This window comes from Camelus bactrianus, chromosome 9, assembly GCF_048773025.1.
Source record: "Camelus bactrianus isolate YW-2024 breed Bactrian camel chromosome 9, ASM4877302v1, whole genome shotgun sequence".
Lineage (NCBI taxonomy): Eukaryota > Metazoa > Chordata > Mammalia > Artiodactyla > Camelidae > Camelus > Camelus bactrianus.
Genome location: NC_133547.1, coordinates 191,291 through 210,970, shown reverse-complemented (window position 1 = coordinate 210,970; position 19,680 = coordinate 191,291). Strand labels below are relative to the sequence as shown.

The 19,680-nt window shown below is 56.2% G+C and overlaps 2 protein-coding genes and 1 long non-coding RNA gene across 4 annotated transcripts; all 3 read left to right on the top strand.

Moving 5' to 3' along the window:
* LOC105074448 (uncharacterized) lies at positions 1-6,750 on the top strand. The gene is made up of 3 exons (XR_835792.3): positions 1-317; positions 4,271-4,440; positions 5,065-6,750. It is a non-coding gene; the product is annotated as an uncharacterized LOC105074448 (long non-coding RNA).
* A 2,673-nt stretch (positions 6,751-9,423) lies between these two features.
* RPS5 (ribosomal protein S5) lies at positions 9,424-13,796 on the top strand. Of its 2 annotated transcripts, none has more exons than XM_010962013.3 (6): positions 9,424-9,559; positions 10,310-10,418; positions 12,340-12,549; positions 12,646-12,774; positions 13,499-13,597; positions 13,678-13,796. In XM_010962013.3, the coding sequence occupies exons 2-6, from the start codon at positions 10,311-10,313 to the stop codon at positions 13,744-13,746; spliced, it is 615 nt and encodes a 204-aa protein (XP_010960315.1). In that variant the 5' UTR covers positions 9,424-9,559; position 10,310; the 3' UTR covers positions 13,747-13,796. The 2 variants fall into 2 exon arrangements, with proteins under 2 accessions (XP_010960315.1, XP_010960316.1); XM_010962014.3 differs by having other exon boundaries at positions 9,440-9,559; positions 10,297-10,418.
* A 124-nt stretch (positions 13,797-13,920) lies between these two features.
* On the top strand, positions 13,921-19,394 carry RNF225 (ring finger protein 225). The gene is made up of 2 exons (XM_074370896.1): positions 13,921-14,631; positions 15,131-19,394. The coding sequence occupies exons 1-2, from the start codon at positions 14,412-14,414 to the stop codon at positions 16,057-16,059; spliced, it is 1,149 nt and encodes a 382-aa protein (XP_074226997.1). The 5' UTR covers positions 13,921-14,411; the 3' UTR covers positions 16,060-19,394.
* The last annotated feature ends 286 nt before the right edge of the window (positions 19,395-19,680 follow it).

Genomic DNA, 19,680 nt, shown 5'->3' with positions numbered 1-19,680 from the left:
GCACGATCGGGCCTCCACCGGGGATCCCGCGAACGCGAGTGGGAAAGGAGCAGGGGGTGGCGACCGCACCGAGGGCCTGAAGGTCCCCGCCCCGCAGGCTGCGCGGAGCCTTCCCCCCTACTCTTCAGGGCCGCCGCACTGAGAAGTAAGTGCCGCTACAAGGGCGGGCTGGAGCCGCCGCGGAGGCTGCTGGGAAGTGTAGTTCCGCCCGCCAGGGACTCCGGTTCTCATGGCAACCGAGGCGGGAGCGGCGCAAACCTGCGTCGTCGTCAAGGAGATGGCGTCCAGGCGGGGCAGTGACTGCGAGATCCGGACTGGTAAATAGGTGGAATGGTCGAGGTGGGGAACACCCGGGCAGCTCTGAAACGTCCTGGTGAGCCGGCCGCGCGCCAGGTCCACGGCGGATTCTAGTATGTGCAGCCGCCCTCGAGAACCGCGCCCCGCGCCCACCCCAAAGCCTTCTTGCTCTCTTGGGTGGGGGTGAGTTGGCCAGGCCTCCCACCCACCACGGCACCCTCACTGGTGCCCACCTCTCGCGTGGCTGCCGCACCTCAGCCACACAGACACATCCAGTGTTTACCCGATGTGGCCCCCGTATGGCACACAGCAGCCGGCATGTGACGCCCCCAACGGCCTCCTCCCACTGCGTGTCCCCTTCTCCATCTATGGGTGTCTAGACGTTTAACTCCCTGCCTCTGTGCGGTCTGCCTCCCCGCCCATAGACAGCGTCGTGGCTGGATTTGGAACCGTTGGTGGGGCTTACTACACTTAGGTTGGAGCGGTGGCTGAAGGGCACTCCGAGGGCCGCTTGCCGGCTTGCCTACCCTTGTGGTACACAAAGGCCTTGCCACAGTTTCCACAGAGGAAGGAGTGCAACCTGTGTGGGTGCGCCGGCGCGTGGGCAGGCCCCACCACTGGCTGAAGGCCATGCTGCACTACCTGGGGCTTCTCAGTGCTGGGTCACCGGGCGCTCAGGGCTTACCAAAACAGACCTCTCATGCCTATGGGTGCACTGCTGCCAGAGGAGCTTCAGGTCTTGCAGAAGGAGCCCCTGCTCTTGCAAGGGACACAGTCCCTGGAGTGAATTATCTGGTGCTGCCGCAGGTCCGGCCTGCCAAAGGCCTTATGCTGGGAACAGCACCACAAAGCACCTGACTGCATTCATGGTCATGCGCGGGGGCTTTGGAGGAAGTGGGGTTCCCACTTGAGGAACCCAACTCCCTTGAAATATCAGGTCTCTGGACTGGGGCTCATGCCAAGGCCACAGCTCGGGAGACCTGTGCTCTGGGGGAAGTCATCCTGCCACCTGCCACCCCTCCACGCATGTCCCCCTCCTGGGGGAGGGAGGGTCTCCCAGCTCTGTCCTCTGTGAGGTCCCACTGCAGCTCATTGGGAATCAGCCTGCTCAGTGTACTGGGCCGGAGCCTCTGTCCCGGGCCAGCCTCCAACTCAAAGTCCTGTTTGCAGAATCTGGAAGAGCTGAGAAATGGAGAGGCTGGCCCTTACCAAGCAAGAGGGGAAAAGGTGCCAGGAGCCATGAAAGCAAACTGCGGAGGCTCAGGCATCTGGGATGGCTTAGCCAAATTTTATAGCTTGAAAGCTATTAAAGGGGTGTAGACACAGAGAAAAGAATTTCATCGGTAGCTGAAAGCCACCAGCTCAGTGGGTGAGGTGGTCAGAGATAACCCTCTGTCTCTCCAGGCTGGGTTCCTCCCCTTGCCTCCCCTTCCCTGACCTCTCTCAGCTGTCTGACTCCTGGCTCCTACCTTCCCCTGCCTCCCTCTGCCTCCCCCTCACCCATAACCTTCACCAGCCACCCTGCACCTACTTCCGTAATGAGTGCCTGACAGGCCACGCCCACTTTTGGCCATTTGGTGGCTGCCAGCCCCGTGATGGAAACTGCTACTGAGCAGAGTTTAAAGCACAGTGTATGTGTATGGTAGACCCCAAGGAGGTCCATGTCCTAATCCCCAGGGCCTGTAAATGTGCCACCTTATATGCCAAAAGGGACTCTGCAGATGTGATTAAAATTATGCGACAGGGAGAGTACCCTGGAATACCCAAGTTGGCCCTAAATATGATCACGATGGTCCTTATAAGGGGGAGGCTGGAGAGCCAGTTAGGGAGGAGACGCGATGACAGTGTCCGGTCAGGAATGTGGCCACAGGAATGAGGAATTCCAGCAGCATCTGGAAGCTGGAAAAGGGAAGGAACATTCTCCCCTGGAGCCTCCAGGAGGAACACAGCCCTGTCGAAGACACTTTGATTTTAGCCCCTAAGACTCATTTCGGACTTCTGATATCTGGAACCATGAGGTAGTAAAAGTGTACTGAGTCTGTGGTAATTTGCTACAGCAGGGAGCAGGGAAGCAACAGTCTCTGTGAGGTGCTGAGAGGACTTTGACGTTTCACCTCCAGCCCCTCTCCCTTCTGTCCGAGTGAGGGCAGGCCTCAAGCCCGGAGCCTCTGCCTTCAACCTCTTCAAGCACAATGTAACCAAAGTAGTCCTCCCAGGCGTTTACGCCTAGAGTTTCCTTCTTTTTCTGGCTGGTTTTACGTTTTGGTTGCTGCAGTCAAGTTTCCTTATGAGTAAATGGATCTGAGCAAAAACAAGTGAGTTGATGTAAATCAGCAGGTCTCAAGCATGGAGAGTTTTGCCCCCCTGGAGGATACCTTACAACTGTGGGGTGAGGATGCTGTGACGTCCAGCAGGTGGAGGCCGGGGATGCCGCTGGACATCCTCCAAGGCACAGGACATCTCCCCCCACACATAGCCCTGGGACAAAATATCAGTGGTGCTGAGGTGAGAAACCCTGGTATACAGAAAGCTGTGACGCACAGGTACTCGTGAGATGAAAGCGTCGTCTGGGCAAAGTGGAACTGGGCTTGGAGCTAAGTGAAAAAGTCCAGATGTGAAAAAGTCCAGACGTGAAAAGGCCACATATTCTATGATTCTGTTTTTATAAAATGCCTATAACAGGCAGATCCACATAGAAAGTAGGCTGGTGGTGGCCAGGGGACAGAGGGGGCAGAGGGGGACAGGAGTGGCTGCTGTTGGGGACAGGGTTCCTTTCTGGGGTGATGAACATGTTCTGGAATTAAGACAGTGGTAACGGTTGCATGACCTTGTGACTATACTAAAACACCGAATTGTACACTTTGAAATAGTTTTATGGTATATGACTAATGTCTCAATAAAAAAATTACAGTAACTAGAGTGGTCAGTGAAGGCCTCACGGAGAAGGTGGGATTCAAGGCAAGACCTGGGAGGGGAGGGGAGTGAGTCATGAGGCTCTCTGGGGAAGAGCATGTCCAGTGAGGGAACAGCAGATGCAAAGGCCCTGAGGAGGCATGTGTGGCCAGGGTAGAGCCAAGGGTAGAAGAGAGTGCAGGGTGACAGGGGCCTAGCAGGCCACCATGCAGACAGTCTTCTGGTGACTGACACAGGGAGGGTTGTGAGCAGGGGAGGAAGGAAAGCTGACTTGAGTTTGCACAGGCTCCCTCTGGTTGCCACATGGGGATAGCTGTTTTCCTCTGTGGGGCCTGCCCAGAATTTAAATTTCTGCAGGGTTGAGGAGTGTCTGCAGACCCAGGCCTCTGCCTGACTTCCAGACACAGGGAGCCTCACAGGGCTTGACCCCTGCCCCAGGTCAGAGCCCCTTTCCCCTGCTTCCCTGGAAACCCGGGAAGAGGCTGTGACCCCTGAGCCACCCAAACTGGGTTGGGGGCTAGTCACTTGGCAAGGTCTGCTGTCTGTCCCTCGTCCTAATCCTAATAACACTCATGCCAGGGCCTCTGGCCTTTCTCGCCCCATTCAGCCTCCGTGTAGACCCGAGTGTTCTAGACTCCACACTGAAGTTGCCAAGTGGAAACAAAGGATGCACAGGAAGATATTTCTGGCGTTCAGCTCACTGTGGCTGCCTCGGGGTGGGCCACCTCTATACCTCTGTGATCGAACCTCTCCTGTATTTTCTCCAGCAAGTAGACATTACCTTTGGGAAAAAGAAAAGATATAAAATTGAAAGGCATCACAGTTTTGCCATTAAAACATTTCAGTGACCCCTGTTCCTCATCCCTGGGCTGAGTAATCTATTGTTGAGTAACAGATCACTCAATACAGAGGTCCTCTGCTTTTCAAAAGTTGACTTGATGCCACTGTGTTCTTATGAAAGGCCTACGTTAGTACCTGTTTTCACTAACTGAAAAGTCTGAAGAAGATTTTCACTTTTATGAAAAGGGTAGAAAACTAAAATACAGTCTTTGTTTTGTAGCAAGCTGAGCCTTATAGAGGAAGATGGCACTTGGATCAGCTGGAGTGGCCCCCCAGGCTGAACTACGCTCACCATCTCAGCATCAAGCTGCCATAGCTCTGAACCGTGTCTGTGAGCCTCTGTGCTTTATTTCTGTTTTTTGTGCATCTGTTAGCAAGATGTGTCCTAAGGTAATTGCTTCTCTGCTGTACACACCATTTTGGCCTAGGAAAGGTTTCATAAAAATGCTACATTTTCCAAGGGCAGGGGCAGGGGGAGGCAGTGTGTGTGTCGGGGAAGTATATCATTTTATTATGTGGTGTGTGGAGATCAGGATTTGGGCAAAGCTCCCTACTAACCAGAGCCTGAGAGAAAGTAGCTCCAATGGCTAGAGATTGCTGGGGCAGCATCTGGAGCCAGCACACAGCAGATCTCCATAAATATCTGCTGGCTTGGTAGTCCATTTTCTAAATTAGCTGAAAGCAGCAACAATTTTCAGAGTGCCAGCTAGCCACCATCTGGCCCTGTGCTAAGAGTGTTACACAGACTGATTAACTTAGTCCTCATGTCAAGTCTAGAAAGGTGGCAGTGGCACCACCCCCACCTTTTTACAGATAGGGAAATGGGGGCTCAGAGAGAGGAAGCCAGGCGTAGACCAAATTTTTAGCTGTCAGGTCTCCAGGAATCTCCCAACTTTAGTGCCCAGAGTCACTGCAGGCCTTTAAACGCAGCTCACAGCTCTGGGGCCACATGGTAAAGGATGGGCGTTCACACCCCTGCATGAGGTGGTTGCCTGTGTTGTCCCCACTTTCCAGATGAGGAAACTGAGGCCCAACAGGAAAGCCATGCATCCCGAGTGAACCTGTGCAGCCGGACTCGCAGACACGACTAGGTCCAGGACCCCACCGATCCAACCCTTCACCTCAGCCCTGCGGCCGCGGGAGCACAGGGACCCCCCGCTCCCTCCCCAGAAGGGAGGCCCTCCACCCTAGGGGGCGCCCAGGCGCTCGCGCTTCCCTCCGGGAAAATGAGTGGCCCTTTGGGAGCACATACAGCCCTCCGAGCGGCCTCGGACCCGAAGCTCCGACGTGGCCGGACTCCCAGGCCAGTCACCCATCCAGGCCGCGGCCCTGCCCGGACCTAAAGTTCCGAGAGTCCGGCACTCGTCCCTCGGGGATTCCCGGAGTGGGTTGCTCTGGCGCCCCGAGGACGGCCATCTCTTCAGTTCTCCAGGCCGGCGCGGTGTCAGGGTCCCTTTCCCCAGAAGTGACCAGAGGAGGCCGGGATGGAGAGGCTGGAGAAAATGACGACCCGCCCCGGACTCGGCTCGTCCAGTCGTTTATCGGCGGAGAACCGGGCGGGAGAGCAACGGGCGATCTTGTCGGGGCTTGACTTGGCTTCATGGTTACCATGACGACCACCAAGCCTCCACCGGCCCCCACGGGGTGTGGGTGGGGGTTCCAGCTTCCGGGTGATGCTGCAGCCTTCCTGTGATTCGCCATCGCTTTGGAGACGCCCTACCTGCCAATCACTTGAGTGCTGGTGATTGGCCCTTCCCGGGGGAGGGCGGGATTTCTGGTCCGGGTCCGCGCGGTCAGCCTGTTCCACGCGCACGACTGAGGTATGCCGGAGCGCCGTGTGCTTAGACCACCCTCCAAACCCCAATGGCCGGGTTCTCCTACTCCGTGTCCTGAGCTTTCTAAGTTCCTGTCTCTAGTTCCGCCCGATCCAGTTGCCTGGGCCTTCCCCAGTTCCTGCCTCTGGGTCCACCCAAATCCAGTTTCCTGTTTCTCCTCCAGTTAAGGCCTTGGAGTCCCACTCCTCGAGTCCAGGTCCCCATTTCTCTCCCAATTTGTGCCTCGCACCTCCAAATCGCAGCCACCACGAATCCATATATGTGAGACTTCGGAATTCATATATCTGGTCCCAAAATTTGAGATCCTGTAACCACTCATTCCGAATATTTGGATGGCCAAAATGTGTTTCTGGATTTATCCTTAACCCAAGCCTCTGAGGCCCCCTGTTAAGACCCTGCGCTAAGGTTCCCAAATCCTGGTCATCTCGACCTCCCCTCTATTCTTTACCCCAAGTGCTGCAAGTCTGCATCGGATCCAGCATTGCCACCCCAGCCCTGCACGGTCTGCCCTGTTGCCCTGTTGCCCCAGCCCCGCCTGCCCCCAATTCCAGAGAGCCACCCTGAACACGTGGTTCTGATTTACAGCTAAGCAAATTGGAAGGGGTTCAGGCTAGCTCACCAGTAGGTGAGCTGGCCCAGGCACCTCTCTTGTTTTGAGGTCTTGAACTCCCTCTCGTGTAACAAGCAACAAGCCAGGCCACCTGCCCTGTGAACCCAGCTTTAGGCTGACAGTCGGTGGCCAGGGCAGTGACCGGCCAAGGACAGTGGGAAAGATAACCTTGATGTCTGCCTAGGAGCTGTAGGCAGGGGAGAAAAAATGTCATGCAGTACTTACAGGAACAGTAAATATTGCTCTTGGTCCACATTCACTTGTTCCTTTATTCAAGCAGTCTTGGAACCCAGGATCCCACCCTCCTTGGTAATTACATGGTTAAGGTTAGCTCAGCAGCCCTTTCTTTAAAAATGAAGGAGCCGAAGGGGCAGGGAGACCCCTCTCTGGACCATACCAGAGCCAGTGGAAAGACCTAGAGTTGACTGAACTCATTTGTTCATTTGGCAAATATTTATTGGGCACTTGATATGTGCAGGAATCCCTGGAACTGGTGGAGACATGATGCAGAGAGGGAGGGGAGGCCAACCAAGGCAGGAGAAGTCAGGCTCTGGAAATAACCACCTTAGAGTCTCAGCTCTGCCCTCTTCTGCTGTGTGACCCTGGGCAAGTGACTGCACCTCTCTGGGCCTCCATAACTACTTCATCAAATTGTTCTGAAGAGCAGTGATCTGATTCCTAGACTCCTAATGCTTCCCTGGGGTTAGGAAGGGGTTTCCCTAGGCTGACTTCAATTAAGAGGTGGCCAGGAAGAGGGGTAGACCCAGGTAAGGAGGTCTGAACAGGAGACAGCAGGACTCAATGTTTGTTTTCTGGTCCCAGCTGCTCAGTGTCTGCCTGAAGCCCAGAGTGGGAGCAGGAAGTTTGTGAGGAACTAGGGAGAACTGGCCCATCCATCCTTCCATCCATCCTTTATTCAACAGGTACTTGTGAGCAGATCCTGTGTGCCAGACTCAGTATGTACAGGTGGGGACACAGGAGGGAACAAACCAGACAGACTCTGCCCTCATGGAGCAGTTAAAAATCAGGGCAGAGGAGATGGCCAGGGCTGGTCCACCCAGGGCAGATATGATGCACCAGGTATTGAGGGGACTCTCGACAGACTTTCCCCCGTCCGAAGAACACAGCACCAACATCCCTAGACTTAATGGGTCAGTCTCTGGAATTTGTCCCTGTGTCCTAGGGACCTGGGGAGGCTGGACTCTTCAGGGTTGGCAAGTGGTGTGTGACTGTTAGCTATGCAAGGTAGCCCCCCCCCCCCAGCCTTTCCACCACCTGAGAGGCTTTACTGCAGGACCTCCCCCAACCCTCCAGTGCACAGTGGGTCACTCCTGTGAGGTCTGTGAAGATGTCCATTACCAAGGCCACGGGCTCCAAAGTGGCCTTGTCTGATTTAGTTCTCTTTTCCACACTGAAGGGAGAAACTGAGGTTTGGGGCGGAGGGGCCCTATCAGCTTTTGACGGGAAAGAGGCAGGGTTAGGGGGCCCCCTCTGGATCCTGCTGAGTGTGAGGGTACTTGGTGTACTACCAGCCTCCCTGTTTCCCCCCAGTCAGCACCTCCCCAGTGGCCTCCCCCAGGACCAGGGAGGGCCCCCAAGGATCAGAGAGGGTCTCTCCAGGACTAGGAAGGAGCCGACACAGCCCCTCCCCATGGCCACAGACCCCAGTGGGAGGCACAGGCTGCAGGGGTTGGGGGCCTTGGCCTCCGCATGCAGCTCCTGTGCCCCCACTAGAGCCTGAAGTGTAACCCCCAGCCCAGACCAGCTTCAGGGCCTATATTCCTCTGAGCAGTAGAATAAACTGTGATTGATAACAGTCTAAGGGGGCCCACCATTTGGGGTCTGAAACTCCTGGAATTGGGATGGTTGTAGGGGCAAGCCTTTATAGTTGGTCAGTAACCTTTATAATCAGTCAGTCAACAAATATCGCAACTGCCTAACATTTGCAATGAGTATGCCCTGAGGGTGGGCAAGTGGGGTTGCTGGGGACAAATGGAAGACGGCCTGGGTCACGTGGCTGGGCCCCTTCGGGTCTGAGAGGGGAGCCTTCGCCCATGTAAGTTCAGATGCGCATCGGGAGGTGAGGAGCGCTTTGCCGCCTTGAAGACAGCTCTGCCAGATGACATTCCCTGCCATCCTGCAGTCAGCATGAGTGTGCAGCCTCAGCGACAGTGGTCGCTGCCTCTGCGAAGCCTGCCCGGGAAGCGACCATATCCCAGCTTGGCTCCAGGGTCTAGGCTAGGGGTGTGAAAAGCTGGCACATGCTCTTCATGCTGACCGCCAGGGTCACTCAGTGTGGCTACAGAGTGGGCAGGGCACCCACCACCGTGCCGACCAGTGCACTCCTCCAGTGACCTCGGGAGCTAAGGCCCCAGTTAGATTAAAAAGGGCGGAGATTGTCCCCCAGGCTCCTCTTTCAGGGCACTTCTCCGACCCCCGCCCGCAAGAGATAACTGGACAGGAAACGCGGGGTCACAGAGAGACGCTGTTTGGGGCGGGAGGGGGGGTTCCCTCTCGTAGGGTCCGGCCCGAGCAGCCCAAGCGCGCGACTGTGGGGTAGGGGGACCCATGAGTGGTGCCCGCCCACACACGCGCGGGGCCCGGAACAGTGAAGAGCCGTGGTGAGACCGGGACACTGCTCAGCTGCCCGGGCCTGCAGCGCGTTCATGCCCGTGCGGGAGGGAGCGCGAGCCAGACTTCTGCCCTCATTAGACATGGCGGCGGTGGCCTCATAGAGACCTCTGCGCCTGTGCTGGGGAGCCTTCCCAACGGGCAAGCACTGGAAGCCGGACATCCGCCAGGTATGCATTTGGGCTCGCTCCTAAAAGTACGCATGCGCCGAAACTTTACTCGTTCTTTCCGGCCCAGAGGGCGCCTTTACATTCTCGCTTTGGGTTGGTCCGTGAATACGCTGTGCCCTTCTGCGCACGCGTCTCCTCCGCTGACCCGGAAGTTATCGCCTTCCTTAAAAGCGTCGGCCCGTTGCGCGCGGCCTTTTCCTGTGTGTGCCGGAGCCGCGCGTGGTCTGCGCCGAGCGACTGGGAGTCCTCGCCTACTCCTTCAGGTGAGGCTGTCGCCGAGTCAGAGGTCCGACGGCCAGTCCGGGATCTTCCGAGATCTCTCGGGAGCCGTGGGCTGTCCCGGAGGCCGGAGGCTTCCCTTTTGCGGAGGACGCAGGTGGAGGCGTGGGGAAGTTAACTCTTGCCTCGTTGCTGGTGCCCCGCCGCCGCCATAGCCTTGCCTTGCAGCGGACACGGAAATATTGGCTTAGTCTCTGCATTTGTGTTTTGTTTATATAAGAAGTTTCCGTTACCTTTAGATGCACAATGCACGCTTTGATCTGGAAATGTTTTCTCCTGAATAGCAGGCCCAAGTGCCTCCTCGGGGTCGGACAACAGTCTCAATGTTTGCGACGATAAAGCGCAGAATTCTTGCCGTGATCCTCTTTTCATTTTGCTGATGAGGAAATTGAGTCCAAAGCGGTTTTTAGGCTTACCTAGGGTCTCAGAGCTCGTGAGGAATACGGTTGGGATTTGAATTCGAACAGATGCAACGTCAGGGCATCGGACATAACCTACCCATCTCTGGGTTGCTCGGCAACTGTCGACCAGATGCCTGCCCGCTATTGGCCCCAGGGTTCTTGGGTGAGAGATAGATGCTTCTTGTTGACGAGTGGTTTTTCTAAGGCTCATCAAGGTGGACCCAGACGTTCACAGTCTTCCTTGATTCCTGCTAACTTCTCAGTTCTCAGGATATAGGCTAGCCTCAGAGTCAGTGGTCGGTGTGCTTAGACCTTGCCAGTTTCTGTTTCTAGGATGACGGAGTGGGAGACAGCTGCACCTGCAGTAGCAGAGACCCCGGACATAAAGCTTTTTGGGAAGTGGAGCACCGATGATGTGCAGATCAACGACATTTCCTTGCAGGTGAGGGGATGTAGTGATTGTGCTCCCCTGGAGGGGGAGGTCACTTGAAACTGTCCCACTAAGTCAACAGTTGAAAGTGGGACGGGTAAAGGAGGGATCCCTGGCCCACTGCGCCCACTATGTCCATTTTTTCCTTCTGTCCTGTTAGAGGTTCCTAGTTTTTGTCAGGATACAGTTTCTTCCTTGGGGAGTAGTATCACATTCCCCAGGTTTTTGTTTTCCTGTAGTCAAATACAGGTAACATAAAATCCACCATTGTAACCCTTTTAAAGTGTAAGTACCCAACGTTATTTTGCATGTGGAAACCTAGTTATCTCAGCGCCTTTTGTTTTTGTCTTTTTGGAGTTTTATGTATCTTAAATTTAACAAATTTAGGCCATAAAATGTACCTTGAAGTCTCCCTTATACATTGTATGTATGTATTTTGGCACGTTTGTTGAAAAGAGTATTTCTCCCACTGAAGGATCTCAGCATCTTTGGTTAAAATCACTTAAGCATAGATGTAAGGGTTTATTTCTGGATTCTCTTTATTTCATTGGTCTCTGTGTCTGTCCTTCTGACAGTGCCACGTCGCCTTGATTATTGTCACTTTGTAATAGGGTTTGAAATTGGGAAATGGGAGTTCTCCCACTTTATGTTGCCCCCACACTATTTTACTCTTGGTCTCTTTAGGACTTTGTGGGCTTTTCATAAGAAGAGATTGTGACTGTATTGGTATAATAAGTTCAGGATGGATCATGTACATTTTCCCTTTCTCGTTTTAAAAGGAATTAAAACTTTTTGTTGCCTCTAACTGTATCATGGAATGTAGGCACTAAGTCTAAAGGAGAATTCAAACCTGTTTTTCACTCTGAATGTCTTGAAGAGCTGTTCTCCTTCATGGGTTTGTTGATGGAGGGGTTAGCAAACATAAAAGGACCAGATAGTAAATGTTTTCTTCTTTGTGGGTCCCCTGTGGTCTCTGTCACATGTGTGTTTCCTTGTGTGTTTTTTGGGGTTTTTTGTTTGTTTGTTTGTTTTCTTAATGATGTAAAAGCTATTTTTCCCTTTTCCCTTGGTGTTCTCCTAGGGGCGGGGAAGTCAGCATGGTACCAGATCTCACTTGTGAAAGCTGTGCAGGGCTCCACACTGTGGGGCCAGACGGCCTAACCAAACCCTTGCTGAGGCGTTTGGTGTTTGCACTTTTTCTTGCACAGCATGAAGCCTTGCATGAGCACCTGAAGGAGTTCCCTGTTTGTGCAGGTGGTTCTCTCTGGGTTAGACACCTGACTGGTGCCGGTCTCAGAAAATCCTGTGTTCTTTTCTTGTTAATCCTTGTATTTGTGGAAACTCATTGTATATGTTCCCATGTGCACCTTATAGAATGACTGAGTACGTTTTATGGTGGAAATGTTGAAAGTCTTCTTAACTTACACGTGGTTCCTCTGACCTGGGATTTTATGATTTTCCAGACTTTATCTTGGGAAACATATGTATACATAGACAAGATTGTTGAATGATTCTTTTCAAACAGTGGCTTCCTGAGGTGATATTTTTCCCCCTCGGGGGACTGTCTGGATGCATTTTTTTGGGCCTCAGTACTGAGGAGTGCTCCGGGCACCGTGGGTGCTGCTTAGTATCCACAATGCACATGACAGCCTTCCAGAACCTAATGCAAAACGTCCGTAGTGCATTTTGAGGTGGGATCATGGGCTGTAATCTTAGTTCTTCACTTTTCTTCCTCTGATTATAGATGAAGTGCTCTTTTTACTGACTTTGTGAGTCTCTTGTGCTAGTCTCATTCGTTGTGGCCAAGTCTTACTCCTTGTGGCCGCTGGGGGCTCAAACCCAGGCCCCCGCAGGTGGGTGGGGCTACCTAAGGAGGATTGGGTCCATCCTGCTCCTGACTGCGGTCCCTCTGCCCCTCTTCCTGCTGCGCCAGGACTACATTGCTGTGAAGGAGAAGTATGCCAAGTACCTGCCCCACAGCGCAGGGCGCTATGCGGCCAAGCGCTTCCGCAAAGCGCAGTGCCCCATCGTGGAGCGCCTCACCAACTCCATGATGATGCACGGCCGCAACAATGGCAAGAAGCTCATGACCGTGCGCATCGTCAAGCATGCCTTCGAGATCATCCACCTGCTCACGGGCGAGGTAGGTCCTTGAGGCTGGGCGGTTCCAAGTGGCAGGGGTAGGAGCTGCGGAGAGGTATGGGCCAGGTGTCAGCTCATAGGCCCCCCCCACCCCTAGAACCCCCTGCAGGTCCTGGTGAACGCCATCATCAACAGCGGCCCCCGGGAGGACTCCACCCGCATCGGGCGAGCTGGAACAGTGAGGCGGCAGGCCGTGGACGTGTCACCACTGCGCCGTGTGAATCAGGTGGGCTTATGGCTTTCAGCGCAGCTGGCTGGCCAGGAACAGCCTCCAGGCACTGGCAGAATCCTGCCTGGGGCAGACTGGCAAGTGGTAATACTCATCTCTGTCTGAGTGTTTTACCTGAGTGTCATTTCCTCCAGGAAGCCTTCCTAGATTCCCACTCTGTGCAGGGCAGGTACTACCTCTGGGCCCTCTCCTGGGCAGCATTTGGCTGAGGGGCCAGTTTCATTTGGGTATATGTTTGTACTCTGTTGTTTTGGGGTTTTTTTTCCTTAGGCCATTTGAGAATCCCTCTGCAGGATTTTTTTCCATTTCCCCATTAACACTTCAGTGGGTGTCTCCTGGGAACAAGGACGTTCTATCCCCAGTGTCATCCCCCAAGGCATTTTAACAGCAGTTGAATATTTTACTAGTTCTCACTGTTCCAGTTATGGAGCTGCCCTCAGCATAAATTGTCCATAGCTGTTTGTTTTTCTTAAAGGGTTCTAGGCCAGGAGCACACATTGCATTTCCCTGTCATAGCCAGTCTCGAGTCCCCTGTTATCAGGGACCCACTTTGTGGCCTTCAGTCTGATCCTGGGTCTAGCAGCATGCCACTTGGGCAGTGCTGTGGGCTCCCGCAGTGCCTTGCTTTGGTGGCCCAGCGATGGCAGCATGGTAGCCAGTATTGGTTGGGGCCCTGGGTACTAAGGGCACCTCCTGTTTAGCTGACCCCTGTGCTCCCCAGGCCATCTGGCTGCTGTGCACAGGTGCCCGTGAGGCTGCCTTCCGGAACATCAAGACCATCGCCGAGTGCCTGGCAGATGAGCTCATCAACGCGGCGAAGGTGGGTGAGGATTCGGGGCAGGGGGTGGGGGTCTCAGGAGAGGGTCCTCCAACATTGGGACTAACTACCCTTTATTGCAGGGCTCCTCCAACTCCTATGCTATCAAGAAGAAGGATGAGCTGGAACGCGTGGCCAAGTCTAACCGTTGATCGCCAAGCTGTAGCCCCAATAAACCTCTTTGCCCTTTGGGGTGGCATCACCCCCTTGTGCCACTGTCTGTCCTTGACGGATGAGGGAGGGGTGTCGAAGTGCGGGGCCAGGGGCAGGATGACTTGAACTGCCCACATTCCTGGCATGTCTACTCTCCTGCAGGGACCTGGATTTACCAGGGAAGCACCACTGACTCAGAACCGTGGCACCCCGGGGTGCAGGCCTGGCTGCCTGGACTGTTCCAGCAGGTGTTGGAAGTTGGAGGGGTGGGGTTGTCTTGGCAGAGGTGTCACTGGTCTGGGGAGGGGCTTGGTGAGTGCAGCCCGCCACCCTAAGAAGCACTTTACCAGGCAGGCAGCAGCCACTGGAGGGGAAGCCAAGGCCCCTCTGGGCTAGAACAATTTCTTGCCCCTTGTCTGCAGCTGAACCAGTCCATTGTGGGGCCTGCCTGCGTTCAGCACCCCAGGGTTCAAGAAGTCCCACCCTCCTCTCCCTGGACACTGCCTCACCAGCCCCTTGCACCCACAGAGCTGCAGATTCCCACCCATGGCTGAGATTTGTGAGGAGGTGTTGGGAGACTGGGAGTAGGGGTAGGGCTCAATCCCGAGGCGCCCAGACTCACTGATGGGTCAACCTGGGGCTCCACCTTTCCAACACCCCCGACATGCGCAAGGTCGGGGTTAGTGTTTATCATCCTAGCTGGACCAATCTGGAGGTGGGGTGGGCAGTCAGACAGGTCTGGCAGGAGCCTGGGATCTGGAGGGAGTGGCCCCAAGACAGGCACCCTCCCACAGGGAGGGGCACTACATATCCAGCTGCTGGTAGGCCTGTGGTTGGGGTCAAAACTGGTGTGGAGTTCCAGCCAGAGGGAGGAGGTGCAACAGGTAACGAAGGGCCGCTGGCCAGCTGGGGTCTCATGGGTGGGGAGCCACTGATCCTGGGTTTCTGGCCAGGCTAGTGGCCACCCATCCGAAAGCTTGGGTGCCCTGTCCCTCACTTGCCCTGCCCTTGAGTCTTCCATGGTCTCCTCAGGGTCTGTCTGCCCAGCTCTCCTGAGGGTCCCTAGATGCTCCTCCCTGTCAGGTTCTTCCTGGAGTCACTTGGGTCCAGTCAGCTCCCTCCTGTAGTGTCCCCTAGGTCTACCTCAGAATCTGCGGGTCTGTCCCTGTCTCCAATCCTCTTAAGGGCTCCTCTGTGTTCTGTCAACCTGCCCACCTCCAGTCCTGCACACCCCACTCCTCTGTTCATCCTCCCAGTCTCCTGTCCCACCGGTCTCTGCTACCCCTTCTCCGGAAGCCCCTGCTCTGTTGAGTGATCCCTTCAGAGTCCAGCCCCTAACCCTCCCCAGGCCCCCTCTCCTCTCTGCTTGACCTCTCCCTGCAGGTCAGGTCCGGATGCCCTGCCCCCGGCCACCCTGGCTCCACCGCCCCCGGGCCCCCCAGGGCTCAGGCCCCAGCACCCCGGGCTCCCTGACCGCACCCCGCTCCCCCAGCAGAGGGGAGGACGAAGATCAGGGCGAGGAGGAGGAAGGGGACTGCAGCCCAGGCTCGGGCCTCATCTTGCCGCCGGCGTCCCCAGTGGAGTGCCTCATCTGCGTGTCACCCTTTGATAGCGTATTCAAGCTGCCCAAGTGCCTGGACTGCGGCCATGTCTTCTGCCTCGAGTGCCTGGCTCGCCTGTCTCTGGCCACAGCGGGCGGCGGCGATGCGGTGGCCTGCCCAGTGTGCCGCGCGCCCACGCGCCTGGCCCCGCGCCGCGGGCTGCCCTCCCTGCCCACGCAGCATGGCCTCCTGCCCCGCACCGCGCGTACCCCGCTGCCACGCCAGGGCTCCGTGCGCTTCGACCGCCGGCGTGGCCTGCTCTACCTGCGGCCCCCGCCCCCCGCGCCCGGGCCGCGCAAGGCCCGCCCGCCACCGCCGCCGCCGCCGCTGCGCCTCGGCCGCCCACTGTCCCGCCGCCTGACGCTGGCCAGCTCGGCCTGGGTCTTCCACGCGGCCGTGGCCCTGGCCGTGCTGGTGGCCGCGGGCCTTGTGGTCTCGGGCATCTACATCTTCTTCCTCATCCCGCGCGCCTCCACCTCCGGCCCAGCGCGGCCCCAGCTTGTGGCGCTCGCCCCCGCTCAAGGCTTCCCCTGGCTGTCGCCTCGGCCCACACCGGGGGCGCTCAGGACCCCTGCCTGGACACCGCGCCCCATGGACCAAGACCTAGACACCGCCCCGCCAGTGGCTGCAGAGGATGCGCTGGCGCCCGAGGGGCTTCCTGATGAGACACCGGACAGGCCCTCGGACCTCAAGTGGGGGGGCGGAGGCTGATCCTCACTGGGCCCCGCGGGCACGGGGCGGGAGGAGGCTGTGGGGGCCACAGTAAATGCATCTGCGCTGCAGGCCCTGCCTCCAGGCCTGGGGACCTCGGTCCCATCCTGATGCTCTCCATGACAACTCCGCCATGATGCCCATGGAGGCTGGAGAGGACGCAGGGCAAGCACCCATTGCTACAGAGAGCTCTGGCAGCATAAGTGGGAGGGACCCTCTCAGGAGCACCCCTGACTCCAGTCCCTGTGGGCGTCCAGCTGGGGCTGCCCTGCCTTCCATGTTCGCAAAGGCCCTTTTGGAAGGCACCCATAAACCTCGTCTCCAGGAAGGTACAGTTGGGAGTACCTTTGATCATCCTTTCCTGTGGGAGTCCAGCAGCGGAGGCCCTGGCCAAATCCCTGCAGGGGCCCTAAGCGGGGCACCCATATCCCAGATCCTGAGAGTCCTACTGAGTGCACCCTCAGTCATCAGAGGCGCGGGAGAACGTTCACCCTTGGCTGGCGCACCAGGGCTGAAGGCTCTGATTTACTTATCCTCTGGGTTTCTGCAGGTGCTGGGGACTCCCGTCTTTGGATGGCAGATCACTCCCTGGCCAACCCATTGACCGGCCCATTGCAGGGCTAACTACCCCCCACCTCAGGGTGTGAAGTTTATTTTCTGCTCTGCTGCCTGCAGGCTGGGCCTGGGTGGAATCCCGCCATTTCTGTGCTGCTCCCGGGTTGCTGCCTTGCACACCTGGCTGGGACTTGGGCTTGGAGTAGTGTGGTCAGGGCTGGGGAGGGACCGATAGGGCCTGAGCCTCAAAGACTGGCTCCCACCTGGGTCCTGATATCAAAGTGCAATGGGAGCCTTGACTTCTTTCGTGGGCAGTGGCTTCTGGGATTCTTCTAATATGCTGTGGGGCAGCTGTGGTCACTGAGTCTCAAAGAGGCCAAGGTGGTCCTCTGGGTCAGTGTCATGTGATTTTGGGTGGGAGCTTGCTCCTGGACATCCCTGGCCTTCCCAAGGGACCCTGGCCCCTATCCCTGCCCACGAGAGGCCGCATCACCCCCATCTCCACTCAAATACTCAGGGCCAGTTCCTGCACCTCCTTCAGGGCTCCATCAGCCTTTGTGGCAACCCTGCTGTATGCCTCAGCCCTTCCTCTGGACAGCAGCCTACAGGGAAGGCAGCTCTTGAATTCCTTCCTCCTCCCAGAAGCCTTCCTGAGTTAGTCACCGTTGGGTAGATGGCAGTCAACTTCTGAACAAACTGAACATGGGCCTTCTGCCTACCCCCTAAGCCCTGGGGCCCCCATTCTGCCTCACTTCACCTGGGTTTGGGATGCTGTGTGTAGCAGGTGGGCATCCGGCCTTTTTAGAGAGAAATGTGACATCTGTGGGGTTGAAAGCCCCTGTTTGATTTGTTTACATGTGTGTCCTCAGCACCTGGCATACAGTGGGTACCAAATAGTTTTCTGGGGAGTGACAGCACTGCAGGTAACCGGGAGGCAACCTGGGAATGCCTGCGGGTACCCTCGGTTCACTCGGCTCCCAGCCACCCTGACCTCAGCATGTCAGTGGGGCTCCTTTTGCTGAGAGCTTCTGCTTCCAGGTGAGAAGCAGGAGGACAAACATCAGGGCTTCAGAGCAAGTGTCTGCCTGGACCATGCCTGGGGTCAATGACAGCTACAGGGGCCGGGACGAGCGTGCTGGGTCACTGGGCAGGTACAGCCCAGCCCCACAGGGATGAGACTTGGTCAGGCAGGCAGGGTTGATTGGTGGTTTGTATTAGTTTTCCTTGACTGCTGCAACAAATTACCACCAACTCAGTTCGTTAGAGGAACACATTAGGTACCTTACAGTTCTTTAGGCCAGAAATCTCGAAATCAGTTTCACCAGGATAAAGTTGAGGTGTCCTCAGGGCTAGTTCCTTCTGGAGACTCTACGAAAGAATTTCCTTAGCTTTATCCTCTGGAGCTGCTTTCCTTGGCTTCCTACTGTCTCTTCAGAGGCAACAGTATAGCGTCTTCCAATCTCCTGACTTTCCTGACTCCCTCTTTCACTTATAAGGACACTTATAAGTGAGATTAAATTGAGTCCCCCTGGATAATCCAGGCTGGTCTCTGCAACTCAATATCCTGAATTTAATTACATCTGCAAAGTCCATTTTGCCATGTAAGGTCACAGATTTCAAGGATTAGGATCTGGATGTCTTTGGGAGCCATTATTCAACTTACCATAGGGTCTCAGATATCTCCCTCCTCATCCCTTCCCTCCTCCACCCCAGGCTGGGAGAGCTTTTTTTTTAGGGGGCGGTGTAGAACTGGCAGGGATGGGCCCAGCCAAGGGGTCAGAAAGGGGCCCTTGGCAGACAGTGCACAAAAGAGGAAGAGATGATGCTTTCTGCCTGAGGATGTTCAAGGAAGGCTGCCTGGAGGAAGAAGACCTCAGAGCTGTCTCTTAAAGGGTGCTCATGGGAAACGACAGCTGGCATTGAGGTAGGGTGGTGGTGGCTGAGGGCAGTGGGCAGTCCTGCCTGTCCTAATGTGCTTCCACCTCCCTCCTCGGGACTATGGGGAAGGGTTGCTTCTCTACCCTCCCACCTGGGAGCCTGGGGCCTCAGTCTCTCTTCCTGTAAAATGAGGTTGATGACAGAGCCCAGGGGTTCTGTCTGAGCGTCCCTGTCTGCTGATTACTATCTCCATGTCTGCCTGCCCACTGCCCATGAACAAAGGGTCTGCCAGAAGCCACCCCGGGGCCAGGATCATGGGGAACTCCTCCCCACACTTGCCTACCAGCCTCTGTGGCCACCTGAAGCTGTGCCCTTCCGGCCCTCCCTCTGCCCACTCCAACCCTGCTGGACCCTCTCCCCACCACCTGCCTCAGGTTTGCTCCTCCAAAGTCTCAATGTCTCTGAACACCCAGAGACAAAGACAGGGTCAGGGTCAGCCTCAGTGCCTGACATGGTGCCTGGGAGGCCTTTACCTGCCAGGCTTCGGTTCTGTCTTCTGTAAAATGGGAGACAATAAACTACTTGCAGGAAGAATTCGTTCATCCACAAGTATTTATTGAGCGCCTGCTGTGTACCGCTGGGGGCAGGCACATTGGGAACAAGGCGGGACTTCGTATGGCAGTTGATGTCAGAGGGCTGAGAAGAGGAGCTATCAGTCTGACAATACTTCCACCCCCTCCACGCTGGTGGGGCCCCCAAATCTTTCACAGGCCGTCCCCCAGGTCTCCTCTCCTTACCCCCGAGGGGCGCCAGGTGCCCCCACTTTACCAGGATCTAGCCATCCGCTCCTCACAAGGGTTCAGGGAGGCCTCTGCCCACATAACACCCGCCCCAGGCCATCTGGACATCCTATTGTGTTCAGGCCAGGGAACAAGGGCCACGAGGAGCCCTCGTTGGACCCCGGGAGCCGAAGTCCAGGTTACAGAAGAGGAGACTGAGGCTTAGGGCTGGGCCGGCGTAGATTCCTCCCCTCAACGCCACGCCCTGGCGGGGCAGCCTCGGTTTTCCTTCCTTCCTGCCCCGCAGCCGCATCTCTCTCCTCTATACTCCGACTCTTCCAGCCTCAGAATCTCCCGCTAGCTTAACCTCAGCGGCGTTCCGGGAGAAAGCTAGGACGTTGTCTGCAAC

Excerpts from the sequence above, each read along its gene's own strand:
- RNF225 (XM_074370896.1), top strand. The coding sequence starts at position 14,412 with ATGCGCAAGGTCGGGGTTAGTGTTTATCATCCTAGCTGGACCAATCTG. Across the intron at positions 14,632-15,130 it reads AGAGGGAGGAGGTGCAACAG|GTCAGGTCCGGATGCCCTGC; the intron begins GTAACGAAGGGC and ends CTCTCCCTGCAG.
- RPS5 (XM_010962013.3), top strand. The coding sequence starts at position 10,311 with ATGACGGAGTGGGAGACAGCTGCACCTGCAGTAGCAGAGACCCCGGAC. Across the intron at positions 12,775-13,498 it reads CACTGCGCCGTGTGAATCAG|GCCATCTGGCTGCTGTGCAC; the intron begins GTGGGCTTATGG and ends TGTGCTCCCCAG. Across the intron at positions 13,598-13,677 it reads AGCTCATCAACGCGGCGAAG|GGCTCCTCCAACTCCTATGC; the intron begins GTGGGTGAGGAT and ends CCTTTATTGCAG.